The sequence below is a fragment of the Pararge aegeria genome, chromosome 15 (assembly GCF_905163445.1).
Source record: "Pararge aegeria chromosome 15, ilParAegt1.1, whole genome shotgun sequence".
Classification (NCBI taxonomy): Eukaryota; Metazoa; Arthropoda; class Insecta; order Lepidoptera; family Nymphalidae; genus Pararge; species Pararge aegeria.
In genome coordinates, this window is record NC_053194.1 from 5,505,739 (window position 1) to 5,532,695 (window position 26,957).

A 26,957-nucleotide genomic window follows, 5' to 3' on the forward strand; every position below is an offset into this window, starting at 1 on the left:
ACTAGAATAACCTGCATATATCTCAAGGGCTTTCAATCGTTGAAGCATATAAATAGAGTTACAGTTCCGTATAACCATTAGTTCGAAGTATCGATGGTTTTTCTCCAACTGCATACCTCAACAGAAACGTGTACCGTAATGATAATAAAGCCTTACCTCCAGCTGAACAAATGGGCGATGCTTTAAGCGCTACTTGTTCATCAGTCTTACTATCATCGCCTAAAGCAATATTATTTTTCAATTACATTTTTATATTATGATAAATCCTTTTAAGTAAGAATTATTATTTTTCAATGAGAATTTCAACAATATTAAAATAATACTGCTTAAAACGTCGTCGCTTAACAGCTCTTAAGTAGTAAAGCCTCTGATAGCATCCAGACTGGTAAATTTACACGGGTTTTAACAGTAGGTACCTATTTTAACATAATATTATTAGGTAAATTACCTAATTAGTATTGTGTAGAACTATAGAACTTACCAACTACCTCCGACTCATCAGATGGGTTAGGCGGTAAGCTAGGCATGGCCGATTAACATAGGCAATGATGATTGCATCTTACAGTTCTCGGAATAACGTGAACTGTCTACATTCGTAATAAAATCAAATTAAAAACTTTTTTTAAAAGGATTCTTTATTAAAAGTTACGAGGTTGAATAGTATATAATAACTACAATACTATCGTCAATCTATGCCACGGACATAAAATCATAATCTATGCTTAAGACTCGTTGTAAGTTTATCAGAAGCTCACAACAAACAAAGGCTGGTTTTTATTTAAAAAAAAAAGCACTAACAGGCTCAGCTTGTTCCAGATTTCTGTAATTTTATCGCTTAGCAAAGCGTAGCTTTTGATATTTGTAAAGCTTTATATCGACGTCTAGACAAACTCGTGTTTATTCACAGCTATTACCGTTTCGTTTCGTACACAGCCATAAAAGTGAACTTTCATGGGAAAGTTTACATCGATGGTCAACAGTTATACGAATAGGAAGTCCCTTTTTAAGTTCATGTATGGGAAGTGGAAAATTTATGGCGAAATGAACGTTAATAAGTAACACTATAAAAATAATTTTATACTTTAACGTGTACGTTTAATTATCGACGAACCAGCTGATGGCCCACCGTCGTTTTTTAACAGAGAAATATTTCCCAGGGCATGCAACAACCGGCAGGGTTCTTACGTTTCTTGCGACAAGTTTGCGACAGGCGTAAATCTTGCAATCACTGCTGTCAAACGTCACTTTTCCATATAATAAATAAACAGAAGTGACGTTTGACAGCAGTGATTGCAAGACCTACGCACGTCGCAAGCCCGTCGCCTGCCGTTCTTCAAACAAAAGTGCCGCCCTGTGTCCATCAAGCTGCAGGTTAGGTTTTTAGCCTCACGTGTCTATATTTACACCGGCAACCACACTTCTTCAGATCGGAACACTGCAATGTTACTTGCCGGCTGAAATAGTATTCCTCGGACGAGCTCTGTCACAAAAAACTCCTACTAAATAGTATCTTTTCCACAGAAGACATTGTGAGTAGAGTAGCACTACTTTAAGGTCTTTCAATTTAGTTTGAAGAAGTGTATAATAATTAGAATTGGCACAAATTATCTTCTGTGAGTATACGCAAACTATACATTATTTGTGGTATAGGTTCGTAGATATTTACTTGGACTTTAACCAAGTTTATTCAAGTAATGATGCATGCTTTGCCAGGTCATTCGCCATCTGTTAGTACAACGGGACTAGGCTCCGGTAATAACTTCTGCTTAAAAGCAGAGCCCTTACTGTATTTAACATAATTCACGCTTTATTTTCTACTTAAGTGCCTAATGAGCAAGTGGCGATAGGCTGATGGCTAAGTCGAACCAAAGGTCGGGCTTCTGTTCCTATTCGTAGGGGCCGAGTTCGATCCCCGAATTTAACGCATATTTAACATTTCGGATTAAATATCTCGCTTCAACGGAGAAAAAAACCATCATGAGGAAATCTGCATGTCTGAGACTTCTCCATAATCTCCTAAAGTGCATGTGAAATCTACCAATTCGCACTTCGCTAGTTTAGTGGACTACGGCCCAAACCCTTTTCGTTTTGCATGTAGACTTCTGAATCGTTTTTTTTTTAAATATACTGCGACAATACACACATCGCCATCTAGTCTCAAAGTAAGCGTAGCTTGTGTTATGGGTACTAAGATAGCTGTTGAATATTTTTTATGAATATAATACATATAAATACTTATAATATACAGATATAAACCCAGACACTGAAAAACAATCATGTTCATCACACAAACGTTTTCCAGTTGTGGGAATCGAAACCACGGCCTTGGACTCAGAAAGCAGGGTCGCTGCCAACTGCGCCAATCGGCCGTCAGTCGGTCGATAATAATGAAATAATTAGAGTAAGATTAGGTATTTTTTTTATCGATGAAATTTCATATTTTTATGTTTTGGGTAAATCAAAATTGATGGACTACTGTAAAAAGCAAATCTAATAGTAGGGAGTTTCCTTTATACCAGCTCTTAATTTAATGTACCTTTTCTTTGAATGTGACCAACCTGTAATCGGGATACCCTTATTTTATCGTCATCTTCAGCCTATTGGCATCCCACAGATATCTTACTATTGTTGTCTTGGATGAATACAACCTGATGACCACCTTGTCTTGATGGGTTGACACAGTTTCACCAAGGAGTGCCAGTGCAAACCTTGCTAGGAGTTGTACCACGGCATGGTATTCATTACCATGCCGTGGTACAATTAAGATTTAAATATTTTTGTAACACCCTTTTCAACCTTAACAGCAAATAAAACTTAATTGAACCGAACGACATCGGCTTTTATAGAGCTTCCGTATTCAACGTCATTATTTATATTATTTCTGTGTTTATCAACATTATAAATTATATGCGCCATATGGTAAGAAGCGGAAGTGAATTTAATGTAAGAGTAATATGGTTATCACTTGGCATGGCCTCTAAACAAAGCTGAACTTCGGACGAAACTTATAGAAAAACTTTGTAAGCTTATATAAAAGTCCTATTATAGTATAAAGGACTACGTAATACATAAAAAAGCTTGGGTGTTAATTATTGCTTACAGCTTGCTCTTTTAATAATTTTAAATGACAATGTGAGATGGTAATAAGAAAAAAAAACACCCCGCTAAGTTTGTTGCGGGCTTCTTCTTAGACCAGGACGCGTTTGGAACCCTCGTAGCTTTAGTTTTAAGTTTACGAATATGGTCATCACCATAACCTCACTACCTATAATTCTCATGTAATGTACGCCAATCAAAAGTGGGACCTCCTATGGGACTACTTGAAAAAAGATATTTTTTACTTTGACTTTTGTCTTTTGACGCAAGGTACACAACCTTAAAGTGCCACCATAAGTCCATCAACCTGAGGGGTAGGTGTAAGGCCTCCTGGGTTACTGTAATTACACTGGCAACCACGCCCTTCAGACTGTAACACAGGAAGAAGAAGAAGAAGAAGTCTTTATTGCACATACAAATAGAAAGCCAGGTTAACAAATAAAACGATAATACAAAACATATGCACAATGTCGGCCTTATCATATTTTATGTAATATGTTGAAGAAACATATTACATAAAACGGGATAGTGTAATACCCAAATTGTGCCAATTATATACATTACATATACAATACATACTAATACTACATGCTTGTAGTAGGTACTTCGCCGGACGAGCAATGCCAAAAAAAGCTTAAACCTAATACTTCTCAAACAAATAAAAAGTTAATCTATGTATTACCGATTTATCGGCACATTAATTTGTATGTATTTAATGGGAATCTTATATAATCGTTACCCAAGTAGTCAGGCTATTAAAGAAATCATACATAAAACATGGCACATATTTAATTATGATAAGGTAATAAACATATTTTGCAACATGTTTTTCATTCACGCAGCTAACATAATTATTAATGTTTATTATCATTCGTAATTTATTTCGCGTAATCATTGAAAACTTCATTTCTTGTTTACGTTTATGAACTCATAAACATCCTGATTAACGATTTACTTTGTCTTTGATTATTGCAATGGAGCTTTTAGAACTTTTTATTACATACACACCAATATAAGTTGTGAGGTACGCATTTGTTTGTATAATTACTTTACATTATAAAAACTCTATGTACCTACATTCTTGTGAATAAATTATTTTAATTTTTAATTTTTTTATTTTAGTTGTTAGGCACAGAATTCAAAAGATTTTACAATCATCAAAGTATTATTCCGATAATAATTTTATAGATAATCTGACATAACATATACCTTAGGTAAACTTACAAATTCAGAATACCTCCGAAGATTTGAAAAATCTCTTTTGCATTAGATAGCCAAATACTAAAAAAAATACTATTAATATAAGTTATAACCCAAAGATCCTTGGAGTTGAGCAGGAGGAGGTGATACGACCGATTTAATTACCAGAAGTTGTGCGCAGACAAGGTCGCGGGGTTAAAATAGTAATTCAACCACCTCGAAGACTTTTTATTCGATTGCAAATAAAGTCACGTTCTATATATTCCGCAATTGTCATTTTCAATGGTAAAGTAATGATAATAATAATTGCTGTCGCGACATCAATTTATTGATGGAGATAGAGTAGCAGTAGAGTTATTTGATGTTTTCTAATATTTTAATTTTATCAACCGAAAAGTTTCAAAACTAAAATATTTTGCCTATGATTCTTCCTTTTTATTTCTCCTGGTGCCTAGGGTCATTGGCAGAGACGATGTATCCACCAGTCATCGTGTTTCATAGTTCACCTCTATTCTTGTTTATTGTTTGTCACTAGCTTGGAATTAAATAAATAGACGATAAATAAATAAGAATATACTACACCCAAATACACCAATCTGGTTATATACTCCATGGCAATATTTTAAAAGGATATATATATATATATATATATAGCTTTAAGTTCATGAGTGTAGTTATCACCTCAGAATAGTGAACGATTCGAAAACGATTATGACAGGCCTATTTGAATAAAGAAATTTTGATTTAAAAGTGAGATTACATATAGTTAATGTCTGTCTTTCAATGGTAATTTTTATGTTTATATTTAACTGTTTAGAGTTACTCAATGAAAAAAAAGCAAATTGATTTATGACAAAACGTTTCGCGTTGAAACCCCAAGGGTTCTTGGTGTAATCATAAACACGTACCCAACGACTCTTATATGATCGAAACATAGTAAATGGCAATAACTTAAACTTCTCTCGATTCTACTTATTGACACGGTTCAAAAATGCAAGACTGGCGATTCGAGGCCGGAGCTGCGGTACATTGCCCTCATGGTTTGTAGACTCTGGTGTTCTTAATACTCGGGTTACTGCACTTTCGCCAATCGAAAGCTCGAAGTTTGTTTACCGCGACACTATTAATTTAAAGGGTCGTAATTGATTTGACCTTCCATCCTTTTACTTTTTTTGCTTTTAAACGAATGTTCACATCAATTTTTCTTTAATCTGTCGGAATCATTTTGAGACGTTGTAGTAAGGCAACAAGGACTTGTGTTTAATCATTTTGAGACGTTTTAGTAAGGCAACAAGGCATTGTGTTTAGTTGTAGTCGAGTAAACAATGCATAAAACTTCACAATGCAGTCATAATAAAAAAAATTGTCAATTTCATTTGACTGTCGGGACTATGAGATGTGACATCAACCGGTACGTGCTCGATAGGTGTGATCTACGTGTGATGGCGCATTTTGAACTTTAAGTTGTCACTTTGTTGTCATTTAACTGTCACAGGAACTTTATATTTATTGTCCTCTATCTGATATATTTTAACTAATTATAAATATAAAAAAATAGGTTTAATGCTGCCATTTGTCATAAAAATATTTTCTGCATATGTTGTTTTCCTTATTAATAAGAAGATAAACGCAGCACCCTGAAGTATGCTCAATTTTTATATTTTTTTCTCTGTTACGCGATAGGAGATTGGTTTTGGTTACTTGATACTTGAAAAAGAAAACCATCTTCCATAGTGATCAGAGACATGGTTTTACGCGTAGATTTAGTATGCGGAAAGATACCTAGCTGTATACCTACTTTTATGTGTTTTTCGGTAGATGATTTTGTGGGCCAAATATCGAACAAGTTTGGTTCAACAAATAAATCTACACAAGGCAAGGCTTGTTGCCTTGCCTTGTGTAGATTTATTCAATGAAATTCTTTCAGAGTTTACTTACTTTCTTCTATAAGACAATATTATTTTAATATGATGACGTTCTGGTTTTAGCGATATTTAAGATTTAATTTAGGGGCGTCGGGATGTGTCACATAAAATTGTCATTTTGAAACAATAGGCCACAGGTTTTCAGTTGTACCAATATAGAAACAACATCGCCAGCATATAGAATGTACGATGGGAAAACACAAATGTTTGGATTTGAAGCACATTCCTTGAATATCATAGTTGCAATATTTAATTTGTTTTGAAAACCCTCAATTGAAATGTTAATTACCCACATTGGGTAACCCTTTTAGTACGTCTATGGAATATTTCCACGCATGTATACGAGGCAACAGGCAAGGCGAGGTGGCGTAAATTGTGTAATTAATTGACCTGTAGCCCCAAAACAGCCGTCGCGTCGTGGCCGCAACCCTTTCTGACGTCTTATTATGTTTCGTGTCTAAATGCTAAACCGCATCATCGAGCTGGTCAGAAAATCACACGTCATCTTTTAACAGTAAAGAATTGTGATGACGTAATCGGCTACTTAGGATAAAATGTGAAAAAAATGCGATAATCTTTATGCCAAAAAACTATTTTAGGTCCGCGGAAAGACAGTTGTTGTAGCCAAATTTTTGTAGTTAAGTCTTTGACTTTCGGGAGGACCGAGTTCAATCCCTTATGCTCAGGTCTGATTGTTGAAACTATTTTTAAATAGGCGTCGAACGAAAAACAAGAAACATGAATGAGTCCGATCTCTCGTAGGCGCCGGCGTCGAGGCCTTGGCCTTAACATTATGGTAATCGCCGGCACTCGACATTGTTGTGGCGGCCGGCAAACGTAAGGCTCACAGCCTGAGCTCGGAGTATTCCACTTACTTGATCGTGCTTTTATTGTGAATCGTGATCGCTGAGAAATGGGATTGATCAAACATTTCAAAGAAGTACCCATTAATCTTGTATGATTTCATTGCGTGATTGCAGACTGCTGAATGACAGGACTTCGATAAAAATGTTTAAAGAACTAAGTGTCCAGCTCAACGACATGTTAATTTAAAGAAAATATATTATCTTCTAGCTTCTTTCTTGGTTCGCGGTTATGGCGGTTTTATACAAATCCCGTGGGAACCGTTAATTTCCCGTGGATAGAAAGTAGTCTATGTCTTTTCAACTAACTCCATGTCAAAAATATTAATTAGGGCAAAAAAAATAAACAGGATTTCCCATTTATAATATAAGTGTACAATAAAAGTGTATTCATTCATTCATTCATAAGTGAGAATATCAATATCCCATTATCATTTCTATTTAAACCAAACACACTTAAATTATAATTCAGATATCAGTATCTAGTCTTAGATACATTTACAAGTGACAGGAATTGTAACTGGCATCTTTCCAAGGTTTCTCATAAGAACTGGGTCACAATATGACAAAATGGTAATAAAATAAGCAGCTCGCTAATTGTTATATGACGCAAATATGAAATAAGTAACAGCAAATCCTCAGAATCTATCTGGCAAATGAACTTAGTCAAGGCACTGAACTATCTGTATACTATCCTATTTATACTATTCCTATATATACTATCCTATCTTAAGTATTAAAGTCCTCAATAAGTGCCAATGTTAGCAGGGATGACGTTGATGATGCTCACGAGATAACTCAGACGTAATGGTTGATAAAGACTGCATCACTCTTCATCAGACACTAACTCATTGCTTTAAATCTTCAAGTGATCAAATCTAATGATTAGATTCCTAGAAAAACTATTTTTTATGTATCTAACATTATAGTTTGTAGTTTAGTATATGTATAAATAATACTTACATTATATGTAGTAATTTTATGTGTAGTGTTAGAATTTATAACCATGTGATATTTTTATTTAGGGCCTAAATTTTTCCGTTCCGGGCCGTTCCTTATAGGAATTACTTTTATCAAAGGTCGTCTGGGAAGATCGCTTTAGCGATAAGACTGCCTTCGCAGCTTAGCTGAGGTGCAAAGCTTTTAAGTTTCTCTGTTGTATCTTCTTTTTGTATTTTTTTTTGTGTGTGCAATAAAGTTTTCCATCAGTCAATCAATCAAGAACCAGTAACTATTATAGACACAGCTGAAAAGCTAGAGTAGAAAATAGGGTTGAGGATATCAAGATGCGCAGAAAGTCGGGGGTAATATACAACACAAGTCCAGGGTTTCAAGAAATCTTACAAAAGCCTTTTGTACAGTTGACAGTATGAGATTATGGTATTGTAAAATAAATAATTATTTGAAAAATCTAATTAAACAGGGAGCGGAAACGTGGACACTGGTAGTAGGCCTTGTCAACAAGTTTAAAGTAGCGCAGCGTGCAATGGATCGGGCTATGTTAGGAGTCTCTCTGGGTGACAAAATTCGTAATGAAGAAATCCGTACGAGAACTAAAGTCACTGATGTAGCCCAAAAAATAAGCAGGCTGAAGTGGCATTGGGCGTGTCATGTCCATCGTAGAACTGATGACCGTTGGGCCAGACGTGTTCTGGCGTGGAGACCGGGGATCGGGAGGCGCAATGTGGGACGACCTCCAGCCCGTTGGACAGATGACCTTAAAAAGCTAGCTTGAAGCGGCTGGTTGAGATAGACGGAGAACCATGTGAGGTAGCTTGCTCTCGGAAAAGCTTATATCCAGCAGTGGAACTTTGTAGGCTGATGATAATAATGAAACATTCGCGGCAGCTAAGATGGACAGATTAAGTAAGAGCGATAGATAAATAATTGAACAAAATATATTTTAAATAATGAAAGGTATCCAGAGTTTTGAAAGACTGAAAGAACTAATAAAAGAGGAGTGATCTACTAGACTAGTTCGATAGATCGTTTATTACCTACTTTCTAAATAGTAGATGTAGCTTGATTGAACGCATTAATATTTTTTTACTACTTATTTCTACGAAATCGCAAATATCTAAGAAGTGTTGTCATAGTTATTGTTCCAATATCATTGATTGTTCGTGTACGAATTGCAAGAGATTTGTAAGCATAATGTAAAATGTAAATAGGAAATAACATTTTATCGCGTTTTTTGTGGTCAGTACTGAACTATCTATTTAAATATAATGCCTTCACTGTGGTTTTGCAGTCAATAAAATTAAGTAAATTGAAGATCATGCTTACATTATATACGAAGTATTTTTCAAAGTAGATCGATTAGAGTGAGCCTTTTACATTCCATAGGGAAGTCAACGAATATGGCCAAAGTACCTTTGCGACCTATCTGACGTAGTGGTGATTTAAATGGGACGTCATCGGGTCACAGTGGAACGGTTCGATCCCAGGCAGGGGAAATTTGAGATTCTTATAATTTCAGATTTAACGTTCGCAGAGTACGATTAGGGATATACCTATAGCTTATAACTGTTATACCCCTAATAGGCGCGCTATTATTTTAAACTGCGTCATCATTTACCACTAGGTGAGATTGCAGTTAAGGGCTGACTTTTAATGGAATTAAAAAAAAAAACATTACAAAAGAATTATCATGACTTCCTTGAAAATGATTTTTTTTTATTGGGAGCACAGAATAAAGAACACAGAAAACTTGTACACGACTAATATTGTAGCATCTAAAACCACTTCACTTTAGTAGTGTTTCTCGAACGGGCGGTTATTCACTTCATTCCATTTAGCAGTTGACTGTAGTTATTTTACCTCTAATGTTCTAAATGTTTACGGTAACATGAGAAAAATAGGAAAAAGTTTGGTAGCTAGAAACATTCCGCATGTGTGAAGTGAGATGTGAGTGCACTGCATGCAATAATAGCTGAATGAGGCTTCTGTATGTTCTTGATTCTGTGAGTGGGATTACTGTCTTTAACAGTGTTGTTCGTATGAAGTCGATTTTTAGAAAATATTGTTTATTCCTATTTAAAGACTTTCAACACAAAGTGTATTATTATTATTATATTTAGTATTGTAAATTAACTTTACAGAGCTTTAAATAAACTGTATTTCATAGACATGCAAATAACTTGAAGATCATTAAAGATACGATTTAGTATCCATTGTACTAAGGAGTAATAAACAAGTCGGCGGCGATATTTATGGTTACGAGTCGGAGCCTCGGAGGCACGGTTGTGACGTGCGCAGACGCCGGCATCGCTCCGAGGGTGTGGTCGTCACGTGTATAATATATCATAAATATTGCGCGTTAGAATAATATGAGGTTATAATATGCACGAATTTTATTCTAATTTTTGCTTCATTTAAATACCAAACAGACCTTTATAGTCAGCTTTTAATCTATGCGATCTAAAGTATCTATGCGGAATATTAAAAACGTAGCAGACCAGACCAGTCTAAATTTGTTTAACTGTTTTATTTTCTTGTGAAAATATTTTGCTATAGGGATTTTAAATAAAGTAAAATCTGAACTACCGAATCCTACGAATTTTCTACAATTAATAAAATGACACCACGTAGTCGCCTTTTTGGAATTTTTATCTCAAAATCTCCCAATGCCACTCGGAATGATGCAAGGACCTCCGTGAAAGTGTAAGTGAAATAGAAAGCGCTGTGATGTTATAAGCGGGAGGTCTCGGGTTCGATTCCCGGCAGGGGTGATTTGAGAATTTATAATTTCTAAACTTATTCTGTTGTGGTCTATTGGGACGCTAGTTCCCCGCAACAAAAAGTTCCCCACAAAGACATGACATCTTGTCTAGTGTTTCGGTACGAAGTCGTGTAACGAGACCCATGAAGGTATAATAGTAGACTGCATCATCACTTACCGCATGTCAGTTTGAAGTCAAGGTCTAAAGTGTAGAATAATAAAAAAAAACTTACAGCGAAAGTTTCCCGTATTGGTTCTAAAAGGCATCCTCCAGAGAATATGATGCCGTCCACCACGAAATTGCACATGAATGATGCTGCTACTACAACCCAGCCCCAACCACCGTCTGGTGGTACCACCTGTTGAAAAAGTTTGTGTTACAAGAAATGTTTGGTAAATAAAAAAAAATTGGAAAAAGTATGTAACTTCTTGTACAAAAATTTCATCCAAATAATAAATGAAATCCATCGTTTAGAATATTCATGAAATACCGCGGACCACGAAAAAGCTACATAGTACTAGTAGTAGTGTCACTAAGCAAAAACGGAATACTTTATAAAACAGCTATACAAAAAAAAAGAGATTCTATCAAAATATTTCTTATTCTTGATTTATAAACTTAGACCGTAATCGAACTTGGACTACATGAGGAATTGGTGTTGTTAGCCTTATACGAATTCCTCGAAGGAAGGTCCAAGTTATACGATAAATATATACTAACATTGTAAGAGTTGATATAAAAAGAATAAGTATAAAACGATACATCACACAATCTTCTTCGATCAATGACGCCACATCCCCTAACCCTGCACAAGTACTTATAATTTCAAAATCAGTCATTATATTTCGTAAAATAAGTTTTTTGTTGAAATAATATTATGAATTTATAATTCTTATCATAATCGTAGTTTTGGGCTTTTGTACTAATTTTAGATACATTTTAATAGAGTTGGCAGTTTCAATGTGACATCACTGACCACTGTCACTTCTGCAAGTCTCAGAAACTTAATTCACTGTAGTCTTCAGCTTCTGTAAATTAAACTTTTATAAAGATAAATTATTTGCGAAGCCATTACTCCTTACAGAACCATGACATGTGGTCTAGATATTTTTTTTATACGCATTTCCCTGAATAGTGACGTAAATGTAAAAACAAAACTTAGTAATTTTGTATCTTATAAAAAAGCATAAAAAATATTTCCTCCTGTCAACAAGGGTAACAAATATATACATATATAATAATCAAGTTAAAGTCAATTTACTATCAAATATAGCTTTTAATACTATATCTTGTCCCTAATATAATATAGGGGACAAGTTATAGGGAATATGGGAAGTTATAGTTTTAGTTAAAAGTTGTGTAAAAATTCAGCAGTAGTAGGTATATGTTCGCAAAACTCGAAAGTAATCGAAAGATTGAATTGAATTTTTTACACAACCAGGCATTTTTCTATATAAAAGTTTTTATATTGTTTCAAATATCTTATTAGCTTTTTAGAGTCCCCTTAAATATTTAGGTACTGGAACGGGACTGAAATACACAAAAGATTATGTATTTCAGTCCCGTTTTACCTTTTGGGTACGGAATCCTAAAAACAGCGGGACACGAATGTTGCGATGCATTCCGATAGTAAGCTATGCAAAATCATGGTATTCATTTTAATATCATTTATAATATTCATTTTATATTAAAAGTATTAACTTTTAGCTATAACAAGCTTTTAATATTATTTTATTAGCTAATTTGTATACATACGGAGTATCAAAAGACCTTTAGAGGTCGTATCTATGACACCACTTGACTTTGATACCCGATATGGTGTTGACTTTACCTTATACATAAGAACTTGTAACATCTAATCAATCAATATTACCAATTAAGCTCCCGCCCTTATCGTTAAAGTGATCATATCGGGTGAATTTTATTGACTACGGTTAAAAAGAGGTTATATGTTTTGCTATCCTCATGTTATGTTTTAAGTCCGGTACTGAACGAGAGTAACCACAAAAATGTCTGTTTTATTTCTATATTTGCTTAGTTTGCAAGGAACCATAATAATTTCGTCATGTTAGTCAGTCCGTCCATCCGTAGCTTAGCTCAGTGACACTTTATTATTAGAAAATTGTAATTTAGTAGTGTGCTATGATCCAAAAGATCATGGTAGAAACCACTGAATGCAGTTATTTATATCTTAAAGTGGTTACATAAAAAATAATACAGCAGTAAAACTTCTTTATTAACTGTAGGTTCATATGTTTGGCATTTTAAATTTTATGATGATCATATTTTGTAAGATGATGATGATTCTTTCTTCTAGGCTAGATACATCATGTTACAAGAATATACATTCCGCACGCAAGAGCTGCCCACAAAAAAGCGTCCGCCACAAAAGATAGAGCTTTGTTTAATATTTCCATTCGCTTTTGCCACACTCTTTGTATTGCCATTTTCGATTGGTGTATTTCTACTCGTCACAATATAATAAAAATGATTATGGTCGCGGCAATTTCAGCACATGCAACTGTGACCGTAGCTATCAGGCCAAAGTTTATTATCTTTTCTGTTACTTTGCGAATTCTCATTTGCCATCGGAATTTCTTCTGCAATGCTGTCATAATATGCCATATATATATTCTTGCTAATGGTTATTGTCTGTTTGTTAATTTATTTTGTAAGTCTACTGTTTAAATGTAATCTGGAACTGCCTGTTATTTTTATATCTCGTGTCTTTAATCACTTGCAGATACATTGTTTTTTTTATAATTCGTAGCATCACAATTACATGCTTCCACGCATTCTGATTTGGTATCGATTATATCCGTCTGGACCGTCACCGACTTTTTGGGCTGTTTAGCTTCGATTTTATTAAAACCCAAACAAATCGAAGCTATATGAAAGATAACGACAATAACCGCTATTATTGTTAAATGTGGTTTATAAGAATCTAATACCATAGCAAAGTTAATGGAATTGAAGGAGGCATATTGTATAGGTTACTTTTTAAAATAAAATGTTGTCAATCGCGGTTGGTCGCGATCGGCTTGACAAACCAACCCAGTATCAAAGGTCTTAACCAATGTCAACAATTAAGGCGCTTTGTAAACGTAGAGTTCATTATAAAAAAACAATGCCAAACGAGTGTTCAGTTACGGCTACTGGGGATGGATACCTATACTATAGTTAGTGGACTCAGGTTTTAAAGACATTTCAAATAGCATAATAATTTTCAATCGGTGTCTAAAAAATGGTATATTATTATACGTTTCGCGGAAAATCAGTTTTAAGGAACCATTAGTTGATACACTGCCTACCACTAGCTACCATTGGGCACTTTATCAACACAATAAATAAAGTGAACGCTTGTGTCACGTATGTTTTAAACTATGAGATTTCTATGTAAAATATGTGGTAGGAGTATAGCTAATATCTTTCAACTCAAAATATGTGGACGGTAAAACAACAATTCATTTTCGATGAACGGTCTTTATGCCGAGAGGAAGTAACTGGAAACCAAAGGGTTATTTATGTGCGGAGTGATCGATTTCGTATTAATTGTGTTAGAAAAAAAAATCACTGACTGTTTCCATTTACTGTGTGTCCTGTGTTGGTAGCCACCAAAATTGTCTACGTTTGTGCAACGCCTTAATAATATGTCATTTGTTGTTATTTCGTTGGCTTGACTGCTTGAACAATATTAGAAGTTTTTTTTTTTTTATTTAATTTTTTGTTTGCCAGGTATTAGATATTTCTTAAAAAGTTGAGGTAGACTGAGACCCGTTCCCCATAATGGTATGGTGTGTTTAGTCTCTCGACGATTGATCCCATATATTTTGAATCATCATAAGAGTCATATATCGGTAAAGCTTTCAAGTACAAAGCACAGTTGCATCAGCTACAGAACAGTGGCATAATAGTCTAGTCGACGCAAATGGAATGTTTTTTCTAATTACCCATAAAGAGGATACAAACCTAAGGCTTCCGCATAAATTAAAAAGTTTTGTGATCTGTTATTTTACGTTCTACGGTCAAAGAGAATATAATCACTACGTTTTCATCTGGTACTCTTGAAAACGGGACTTAACTATTGTTCAGTATAGTTTAGATGAGTTATTTCATTAGAAAAGTGCTAATTTTAACACAAAGAAGCACAGAGAGTGTAGATATGGCTCAAGCAATAATGAATATACCATCGGATAATAAAACGAAATTGCAGTGATATCTACAAGACGTTCCATCATTATTCCATAAAGGCTTACTACGAAGATATTATCTCTAGGTTTACTATGATAAATATGTACCAGTGCTGCTTCTGGCTCAGAGTCATCGCTGGGGGAGTCGCTTCGTCCCATGCCACTCTCGTCAGACGAGGGCGTCTCAAAAGGCCGCTCGTCTGTAGCTACCCGGTGCACCATCGTGTAACCTGAAAAAAAGAATAGGTTATTTTGTTTATTTATTTTTCGAGCTGCCTGGCGCATTGGTGAGCGCTGTCGTTTTAAGTAAGTGGAATTCCGGGTTCGATCTTGGCTGAGGCAAATTGCTAATATAATATTTGAATTGTCTAGTTTGTTCTGGTGGGAGGTTTCGGCCGTGGCAAGTTACCGCGTAGGAACCGATCAGGGGTGTGACTTGTGAGTTATATCACAAGTCACATACCCCTAAAATGTTTTTAGACTGCATCAACACCTACCACCAGGTAAAATTGCAGGAAAGGACTAACTTGTAGTAGAAGAAAAATATAGCTTCAGCTAAGACTCTTATAAAATACATAGGTTCTACACAAAAAAAATTAAAAAGACTAGTAAATAAGTATCGTACTAAATACTTAAGTATAGATATAAATCAATCTTCGAATATGTAATGTGTAATGTACACTACATAAATATAAAAATTAGCAAATATGATGGGGTTCTTCTCTATTCCCACGTATGAGTGATGTTACACTAAACCCTCAGGCCAATAGCCGCAAAGTACGCTTGCATAGCAAAAATAATTGGGTACAAATGCAAAGCTTTCAGAAAACAAACGTTTCTAAGCGATATTATATCTCCAAGCTTATCGGCCTGCACTTATCGCCAGTCTTTATCGCAATCGCAAGCTCACAGCATAATATGTATGTATACGTACTTTCGTAACGCAAATACTTTAGTATCAGATAATAATTAATTTTAACTGAAACTTTAAAGTAAGCATATTTGTGTCGTAATTGTACCATTTACAATGGTGCAAAGCAGCTTGAACTTAGGTGTGATTAATACGTGATTCTGATACTATTCTTTAATATCACCTCAGGGTAAACCCTCATGAAATATTTTCATTATGCCTCAAAAACTAGTTACTGTAAGAACAAAACTTATTTACGCCGTCAGGAAAATTAGACAGATTACTGACGTAGAAACAGCAAGACTTGTTTACTTCGCGTACTTTCATAGTGTGATGTCTTACGGGATCTTATTATGGGGCAAAGCTGCTGATATTGAAACTATATTCATATTGCAGAAAAGAGCTGTACGGTCAATATATAAACTTAAATCACGTGAATCCCTCCGTGAAAAATTTAAAGAAATTGGTATACTTACGGTAGCCTCACAATACATTTATAACAATATAGTATTTGTAAGACAACATATTAGTCTTTATAAACAAAAAGTGGATATAAACAGTCGACTTACAAGAAATGGTCATAAATTAGTGACATCTGCATATCGTCTGCGAAAGGTGCAGAAGTCATTTGTGGGATTGGTGATTCCTAAGGTAATTTTGGACCTACCAGTGCATAAGTTTAAAGAATGTGTTAAAACACATTTATTACAGCGAGGTTATTATACAATTGATGAGTTTCTTAATGACAAGGTTGCTTGGAAGCATCCGGCTCCGCTTTCATCTCTCACAAGATAGAAAAATGAATGTTAAAATATAAAATGTAAATTTTTGATGTTGGAAAAGAGCAACTGTTGAGTTTCTTGCCGGCTTCTTCTCGGTAGAATCTGCCTTCCGAACCGGTGGTAGAGTCACTACACACGGACAGACTTAACGTTTCAAAAGTGCTTGTATTAGGCCTACTTGAAATAAATGAATTTTGAATTTTTTGAATTTGTTTATATACACATTTGGCGATGATTCCCATCGTTTTGATAGGGTAATTATACACAGATTTTTATTCAAATTACAAATATATTAACTCTGTAAGTATATTTAAAACATTTAAAAGGTGTTTTAATTATCAAAGATTCTATGGCATAATAATATTATACCGTTATGTGCGTAGGTAAGGTTTGATTAATAGGTATAAAATCAATAAATAAGGAAATAGATATCGAGTAATGCTACCCAGGCGTGGAATAGGCGCAAGGTGACTAATTTACAAAATAATTCCATTTCTATGAATGACAACAATATCGTTCGTGTTATCAGTGATAAGAGGAAAGTAATTTAATAATGGAAAAATATTAAGTATCATTGAATAAAAGAATGAGTACTTAGTATTACTGGAATGGTACGGGGCTATGGGTATCGAGGCACTTCCTTTTCCGGGCAGCCTTTGCGGGGCATATCTATACTATTATTAAAATTGTAGTATCTCTTTATTAGTTACCTATGTTAATCTCAACCGATCTGAACGTTTGTTTTATTGCATTTCCCTGCTGATTGGTCGTATAATAAAGACAAAGCCAAAATAATTACCGGATACTTTGTAATTAATATATACAAAGTATCCAATTAACATAAGATTATATATCTTAAAGTTTAGGTTGGGTTCTTTCACGTTGGCAACAGCCTTTGAAAACTGTTTTTGCTTGTTGCTGGAAGGTTGCATCAAATTTTTCCTCGCCTTCTAAGATGTCTTAAAATTTCTTTACGACGTTATTTGGATGTTGGATTTTTATGTAAGATAGTGTTTTTATATACTACCAAATATCAGAGTAAGGTACATCTAATCATGGCTTGGTTTAGCTAGAAATACTTAATATATATTATTATAATTATTAATTAGTTCAGCTAGTAATATAATTTCAATTATAATAATTAAAGCTATTAATTACTGAATGTTTATTGATTTATTAAATAAAACGCAACGTGATTGCATCGCAGAGGTCGCAGGCTGCGATCTGTTCACCGACTGTTTTAATGACACACTTTCTCACGTATGTTCTATAAGTATAATTAAAAAAAAGAATCTTATGACGCCATATCTTTAACTTAGCAAGCTTAGCGTAGGAAACAAGTAAAACGCATAGATACCATGAGCGTGAGATGACAATTTTTATTTAAAATCGAGCGTAAACATAATTTGGAATTATAAATTCCCCCCCAAAAGACCAAAACACAGCAAATTTTGAAATTATGTTCTCTTACATTGTCTCCGCCGGGTTTCGTATCTTACCCGGGACCCTCTACATAAGACTGTAGCCCTACGTATGGGAGGTCGTCGGTTACAGGTACAGCCTCACTCAATTGTAGACATGAAAAAATGACACCTGTCTCTCCACGAGTAAGAATATAGAAAATTTTTAAATTAATATATCTGTCAGGTCTGTCTTTTTTAGGAAGCAACATCCGTTGACACTTTGGCTTCATCTCATATCAGGGAGACAGCATCAAGACCGAAAGCCAAGATGGCTAAAACGGGTAGAAGGAGTAGGTAATTCTCTAATAGAGCCTTACATATTTGTTACGATTATCGTGGTAAGTGGGGCCATGGAGTCTAAGTGCAAAAAAAATCTTCGAGAAATTACACCGCGGTTGATTGCCAAATCTGGTGACAGAAAAGCTGGCTCATTTTTTGCGCAAAGGATCAGCCTGGCTGTTCCAGAACAAAAAAAACTCACTATTGCATTTATAATATTAGTAAGTAATTATATCAATAAAGTATGTGTGTGATATGCCTAATTTGAATTTAACACGCAAAAGCCTCAACGGCTGTATCAGTAGTTCTGCTACGACGCACGCGGCAACAAAATCATCGCAACGAACTTGAAATGTTTTTATAACGAAGCTATGTACACTCGAGGTCAGCATGGTTACAAACATTATCACAGTGAATATTATGTACCCTAATGACTTAACCAATTTACATTTATATCGCTTTGTTGATAAACTCGGCATAATATGGCCGCACACTGGTATTTAATTATTGTCGATCTTTCCTCAGCTAATTAAATTGTAAACTAATCGCAGAAATGTATAACATCTGGCGTTAGATGTTCTTGCCGCGAAAAAATAATAAAAAACCGTGATACTTACCTGCAATTAAAAAATCAATATAATACCAGTAACTATCATCTTAACAACTAATGAAGTAGTAAGGTACGTCATCTTACATTGATTCCGGACATAAATTCCTTTCTTGGCAGGAAAACCCGATACTTTACAGTATTTGGCCCGTCTTGAGAACCAAACCTCATGATCCGTTGTCCAATATGTTGATTACATGTAAGATGATGCCACAATGCATAGGTAACTGAATCGGGCGTGCATTTGGTTACTGCAGAGCTCTTACTATAAATAACAAAAAACACTGCTTTCCGAGTCCAAGGCTGTGGGCTCGATTTCCACAACTGGAGAATGTTTGTGTGATGAACATGAATGTTTTTCAGAGTCCATCTGTATATTCTGTTATAAGTATTTATGTATATTCATTAAAAAATACCCTTAGCACAAGCTACGCTTACTTTGTTGCTAGATGGCGATGTGTGTAATGTGTATTGTCGTAGTATATTTATTTAAAAAAAAAACAACAAACTGCTGAAATCTTATAGAGATGCTGTTCAGACGTCAATAACTTTCACAAATTTATGACAATGCTTATGAAAAACGTGAAATCAAATGTAAGTTATATAAATCTCTCCCAACGGGAGGGTCTGCCCATAATCATCACGCTGGACAGTCGAGTTGCTGATCGCAGTAAATGGTAGTAGTAGCGCATAATACGCTGCCCATTCTCCATTTTATATCTCCGATAAAGTATAACACAGCAATATAAGATGTGCGGCTGGCCTTTCGCCACAGTTATTGGTTACTAGGTTCTATGGGAGTGACTCCCATAGAAACTTATCCATAACAGAATAATTCGGTAAAATAAAATTTAGTCTTTATTTATCATAATAATCAAACAGACAGATTATAACAGAAACTTATAAAATGTAAAGACTCTGTTCAGAACGACGCATATTTTTCATGAATAAGTAACTGCTCATTATAAATTATAATCCATGTAAATAACGTATGGTAATTTGTTAACGAAGAGAGTGAATTTTAACAACTATATTCGAGTAATAATTTCTTTTACTTTGTGGTTTAAAGTTGAAAATGTGGTCAGTGAATAAGATTCATTTTATGTAATTCAAATTATGCCTTTTTAATTTGCAGGCAAAATATAGTATTATGAAATTGTGAATAGTTTAGTTTAAGCGCATAAACAGCCCTAATAGTTCTTTACGAATTATCAATACACGAGAAAGGGACATAACATAAATTCACCGTCCAAAAGCGTTAAATACTTTTTTTTATAATAAATAAAGTATTTTAAAAATAAAATAAATAATCTGCCTCGGCAGAACTCACATAGATTTTCGTTCAATTAGTTTGGACGATCCCACACCCCAATCCATCATTTTAGCCTGATCGAAACGACGAAGGTAGGTAGGTATGTCAATATAGTTAACGATGTACTTAATCGAAGACAACATTGGAGATAGCAAAGAATCTTGAATAACGTAACGATCAATCGACAGCTCTTGTTTAAGTATGCATTATATTGTTTTCTGTGAAACAACGATCCATTGCAAAATAATAAATAAATAATCAATCGCAACGACCAGTCGTTTTGTGCTTGGATGGCAGTTATGAATCGTCTCGATTTTCTTTCGATCAATCGAAGCGACGGTTTGTCCTTTGGCTTTCGACATCATTTACATAGGCCCGTTTTTCATTAATTCATTCGCTTACGAAACAGCTCAAAATAACTTAATGTTATATAGTTTTATATAGCATTTAATTATACCTAAATCAAAAAAAAATGGGCGAAACAAAGCAGTCTTTTTAACATAACTATAAAGTAAGGAATAATTATTTTCTACATTTTTAAGCCTTCTTTAAGTCGGTTGAAAATAGCTCTATTTTCGAGGAAATCACAAAAACTATTAGTGTCAACGTTCATTGTAAAGACATGATTTTTTACTTGAAACCTACTTTAATTGATAGATATAATTCTCCGATAGTTACAAATTATAATTAAACGTGACCATGTAACGATTGTTTCTTTTCCAGTTTCAGTTAATTTTACTATACCAACAGTGATACAGTATTACTAAGATTTATTTTATTACTAAAATATCACTTGATTTAACCCTGATAATGAATGAAATTTTGATAATGTGAGGAAACCTGCATGCCTGGGAGTTCTTCAAAAGGTGTGTAACTACAGCTTATATCCTTCTGATCCAGAGTGAAGCCCTGTGCCCTGTAATAGACTGGTAATGAGTTGATAAAGATGATGATGATGATGATGATGATGATGATGAAAATTTTATAACTAGCTTTGACTTCGGCTTTGAACGCATATAGTTACTGCTCGCGTAGATCTTTGTCTGTAGGGTGGTAACTAGCCACGCATGTTCCGCATAAGAAGGGAAAAAACTAACGAAACGCTATCGCATTTAAAACATAAGTAGGGATTACGTTCGTTGGCAAATTAAAAGAGGCAAATGATCAGGAATCGTTAAACACTACAAATGCACTAAATAACTGGTCCGTGAACCACGCTTTTTTTTGTGAAACAAACGTTACCAGTTGCGTCAAGGCTTTAACGAATATATTGTGAACTTGTGTTTTTATTTGAACAGCTGCATTTTGGAACACTACTCCACCTACGCAGTGGATTATTTAAAACTGTAGAAAAGTATACCTAATATTTGTATAATATTATGAGAGTAGGAAAAATACGCAATTTGAGGCAGGCTTATTGTTTACATAGATTTTCACAAGTTACTAAAATTTGGTTCTTCCGTTCATAAATACTCAAATATTTACATGTACCCAAAATTCTATAACTTCTTATAACTTGCTCAGGAATGTAATTAATTCAAGTCATTCAATTTAAATTTCATGTTTTCAAATAAAATTAATGTAATAACCAATCTTAAAGGTTTAACAGGTTTTCGTTAAATACTCTTAAACTCAAAATGGTTTTAGTTTCCTCCTGGCCGTTATTTAAATAATATTATCCCGTTTCTTCTTATTATTACTCTTAATTTGTGCAACACACTAAGTAAAGGAAATACAAGAAAACACAAAACCGTTTGATTGGCTAGAGTGAAAGCGCGGGAAGACAGTAACTTTACATTGAACAATCAGATTCAAGTTGGTATTTTTACGATTTAAGATTCAAATTGTTGGTAGTATCGTATCACAGATTATAATTGACAGAAAATCTTGACATAAAATTCAGAATCAGAGTCAGAATCCATGAGCCCAGACTCTCAAACCAACAGCCGCAAAAAAGATAGGTTATAATAAATTTAAATTCAAAACTCATTTAGGTATTTAAAGGTAGGCTGCGACCAGAGATATTAATGGTTATGCTGTCCACCTTTAAACGATTGGTTAAATAAACTAAACAGGATTTTTAATTCTTGCACGGTTTAATTTTTATGAATGTTCTTACAATTAATTTCTGGTATCTTTTAAATAAATATAGAGTTCCTCGAAGATACCCACACAATCAAAAGCTAAAGGTCCTTTGATGTGAAATAAATCTGTAAAGTGAAATGGTGGTCTGTCCGATTGTAAGTTATACTTGATTTATTGTGTTTATATTCGCGTGGGGGTATTTGTTCGGAGTTATCATTTAGGGTCAAAACTTGACGTAGATCGAGAACAAGAGAGCAAACAAAGATATCATTATGAGACCAATGTGATTGATATTCCTTTTATTTTAAGCTACATATTATGACGACCTCTGGCGTAGTGGTAAGCGTTGTGGTCTTATTAGTGGAGGTCCTGGGTTCCTTGGTAGGAGTAATTTGGCTATTAATAATTTCTGAATGTTCTACTGGCTCTGCTAGTTTTTCTACTTGCATTTGTGGCAAGCGGCCCCAATTTTCCATAATATGTGAGTTGTGTGGGGTATCTGTGTGTGTGTGTGTGTGTGTGTGTGTGTGTGTGTGTGTGTATGTGTGCGTGTGATTCAAATCTCATATTGTTATGCACTATGTGGGCTTAAGGACTTTTATTCAAAAATAAATCAATGCATTGACAACACATCCAACGGTCACCAATCCAAACTTCTATTATTAACACAGTGTGGCTATTGGCATTTGTAGCGCGACGGATCTAATATGGTAGTTTTTAGTCATTCTAATTTCAGTTCTTTTGAACGTCGTATTACAGCGTCTACACTAAGCGTCTACGTGCGTTATACAATTTAAGACAAAAACAAAGAATGACAGCAGGCTGTTTAGTGTTAATAACAAAGGTCAGCGATCACCAAGGCTAGAATTGAAAGCGATTTACACTGCTGCAGCAATTACGGCAGCAGAGTAAGTCGCTCACAGTTCCGAAAAGACAGACTGAAAAATATGTAAAATTAAATGCTTTATGCTTTTTTTTAAAAGTTAGAACATGGAAAGCTGAAGTTTATATAGGCCGTAACAATTAAGTTAGAACATAGTTTAAGTTAGAGCATAAGACTATAACAATGCCTTTTTTCTATCATATCAGTATTAATAAATATCAGTACAAAATCTATATACCATAGGATTACTTCGAATTCCTTGGCAGAAAAGTCGGGTATTATGCTTAAAATTAGGATTAGGAATTAGTTAAGTTTAACAGAGGTAAGTTCAGTAGTTGGTCCAATATTGTTTTTTTTTTTTTTTTTTATTACAAGTTGTGGCGTTAAATACAGTAAGATACAGTGGATGGGTTACTTTGTTCGATGGAAAATTCCATATCAGTGTTTTCTACTCTCGGATAAACAAAATTATTTTTAAATCATTCCGTTTTTATACTACAAAAACGACTTTACAGTACTTAACCCGATAAAGAACTTAATATTATTAGGTCAATTATTAGATTTTTTAGTTAATTTTTATATTATTAAAATAAATTCCAATCAATTTAATTCTATGATTTGTAGTTGTGTAAAATAATTTCTAATTATATTTCAAAATATTTACAATTAAAATTGACTACCTACCATGAAGTTCTTGACTTAAACTGTGAAACGCCAAATCTTTGTCAGGGATGAAGTTCAATTTATCTGGTAGTGACATTTTCGGTTCTTATTTATTTATGTTCTATGCTTTATATAATATCCCATTTATTTAATTGCAATTATCGATTATTATCAGTCAATGTGGTTCTGGTTTAAATGTTTTTAACATTTCAAAATGTTTTCAAGCCCTGACTGTGCCCTCTTGGCGTCATTTGACTTCAGATAGTGCTTGAACTCTTTGAACTCAGGGATAAACAACTGCTGATATTAAATGAAATAACACAATCACTCTCTTGAGTAGTCAACCTTCTTTGGTTTTCTCAGGACATTATTTTATATCTAAAAATGAATATTTTCTAAAAGTACTACTACATATTACTGCAATTTTATCTAATACACAAATGTTCTGAACGCCCTTAAATATTTATTCTCGAAATCTTTGTGTGACTATTACCCGAAAAAGGTGATAAACGACTGATCGAATACCAGGAAACTACTAGGAAGCAATGTAATAAGTAAATAATTAGGTATTTGCATTCACGATAACCTACAACAATAAATATGGGAACGTCAGTGTTAACCCATTTATAAATAAATTATAATACAAGGAAGTTATTAAAGAAAAATAAAAAAAACGGTAATAAAAAACTTAAAAGCTTGTCGAATATAGTAATTTACATGGTGCAAGTACCAGAGAATTTCTATATAAAATTTTGCATAATATAAAAGTAATATAACCAAACTATTGCACTTTACTGTAAAATATATGAGTTCATATTGATGGAAAGTGCATATTATATGAATTAATATTAATAGAAGATATTGCTATATTATTAAATATTTAAAGTAATTAATTTAGATAACCTTGTAATAAGAAAGATCAAGAAAAAGTAGCAATGTATGAGACCTTTGAGAGATAAGTTTAGACTTAAGGGTACTCTACTCACAGTGCAATCCGAATTCATTAAAGTATAATTATTATACATAGGCAGATTGGAAAAGTCAAATCTATAATGATACCAATATTGTGATATACAAATCACTGAAATAGATTAAATTGATGCATAAAACATTAATGCTGTCTTTTTTACACTAGACATGTCGATTTAGTTTAGTTTATTCAATGTTAGTACGTTCAATGGAAATGACAGTCTTATAAACAGTAAGCTTTATCACGTTCTATAACTTTGTAACCTTAATTAAATGGGTACTTGAACTATAGTCACACATCTATAGATAAGTCTATGAAGTGTAGTTTCCTTCCTAGAGGTAAATTATTGATAATACGGTGCTTGTTGATTTTTTTCGTCACAGCCTAACGAACCACTGCACTTGTATCGATCGCAAAACTAAACTAACTGTGTTAATTATGCGAAAATGATTATGTTTATATCGCATAATCTTATGTAAATTTTCAAGTTCTATGTCATTTATAACACTTGTATTGCAAGTTCTGGTTTTATCGATCAGGTATTTATCACGTAAGACACTTGCTTGTTTATGTTTTTCAGGCAATTTTGCATTAAATTATTTCATCAATATTGTTTAGATAATAAACATAACCGTGTTACTCTTTATATTATCCTAATACTTACCATTAAAAAATGTGATACTGTGTTTGTCTGCCCTTCCTTAACGCCATAACTAATACAGCAACCAATCTACTTGATTTTTGACATAGAGTTAGTAGAAAGACCGAAGGCTACTTTACATATGGTAGATACTTTTACCCCGAAAAAGCAAACGATTTGTACGAAGGACGCGGGCAATAGCGAGTGAGTTATAACTATCATTTCTTTATTACTGATTTTTTTTATTAACTACATATAGCCTTTGAGAACATTTTATTTCTTTTTCGATTAGTAAATGTTTATTTAATTATAACATGCAGCATTTTCTTATAAATGCTAAAATAAACATTAAGTAACAAAAGTTTTATTACCCCACGCTTCAATACAATTGGTAATGTTAAGCTTGCTATAAGCTTGTTAATTATTTGTTTTTCTTTTTTCTATTTTTGTTATTTTAAATGTACCACTATGGGCTTTGCCTGAAATTAAGAGATTATTATTATTTTTATTATTAATTCTAAACACTTTACAACCCATAGGGGTATAGGATTTTTGTACAAAATTAGAACCCCACTAAACCTTATATATGTTATAATGTCATGCCACCTCAACAGATAGCTTGCAATAAGCCATTATCGAGCGAGTGGTGTGAAAAATCCTATATGTCACGGGATGACCCTATGATGTATCGATATCGTCATTTATTCCCATAATTCTCTAATGTGTAAACCAACTATACATAGTCACCTTGACTAAGGTCTCAAGTATTCTACGCTCACTGTATGGCGGAAAACAGAGATCAAATAATTATTATCCTGTTTTAAAAACCCTTTATCAAGGGTAATTGGTTTTTAACGGAGGGATGTTATGAGTGCAGACAATGAATGATCTAGGTTGTAACAAATACGAGCACATTGTCTAATCCTATTTCCCATTTTGATGGAACGACTCTACCTCTGTTGAGTTAAAAATAGCATTTTGCAAGGAATGTGGTCGCGGCGACTTTCCATGAGCCCTCTATACGAAAGCTTGCACACAATTACAGCATTTAAGCGCATAGTTGCGCATTTAGTCCACTCTTGTTTGTTTTTCCCGAGAATACTTACTAAAGAAAACGTTAATTACTAAGCGCAATAAAAATATTCATGGATAATTTATTTCGTTTAATGTCTACGTAAAGCCAAATTTTAAAATATATAATACCTTTAACCACATTCGCAATTAAAACTATAAGAAAAACGATAAGTTTTTCAAGAGCACTAAACTAACCATTTAATGGCATTCTTACAGCTATTAAAGCCAAATTTATGATAATGTGACTCGAGATTTTTTCTAAATATATAAGTGGGTTTTGTGTGTGTCATTAT

The 26,957-nt window shown here is 33.9% G+C and overlaps 1 protein-coding gene across 2 annotated transcripts in view; it reads right to left on the minus strand.

Moving 5' to 3' along the window:
- The window catches only part of LOC120629802, a 49,226-nt gene that overhangs the window by 9,869 nt on the left and 12,400 nt on the right, over positions 1 to 26,957 (minus strand). The window contains exons 1-4 of one of the 2 annotated variants that reach the window (XM_039898855.1): positions 25,214 to 25,246; positions 24,002 to 24,358; positions 15,105 to 15,226; positions 11,039 to 11,164 (exon numbers count right to left, since the gene is read on the minus strand). In XM_039898855.1, the coding sequence (XP_039754789.1) occupies positions 11,039 to 11,164; positions 15,105 to 15,226; positions 24,002 to 24,077 (324 nt within the window). In that variant the 5' untranslated portion in view covers positions 24,078 to 24,358; positions 25,214 to 25,246. Of the gene's footprint in view, positions 1 to 11,038; positions 11,165 to 15,104; positions 15,227 to 24,001; positions 24,359 to 25,213; positions 25,247 to 26,957 lie in introns of those variants that run through there. The other variant, XM_039898856.1, reaches the window with a different exon arrangement.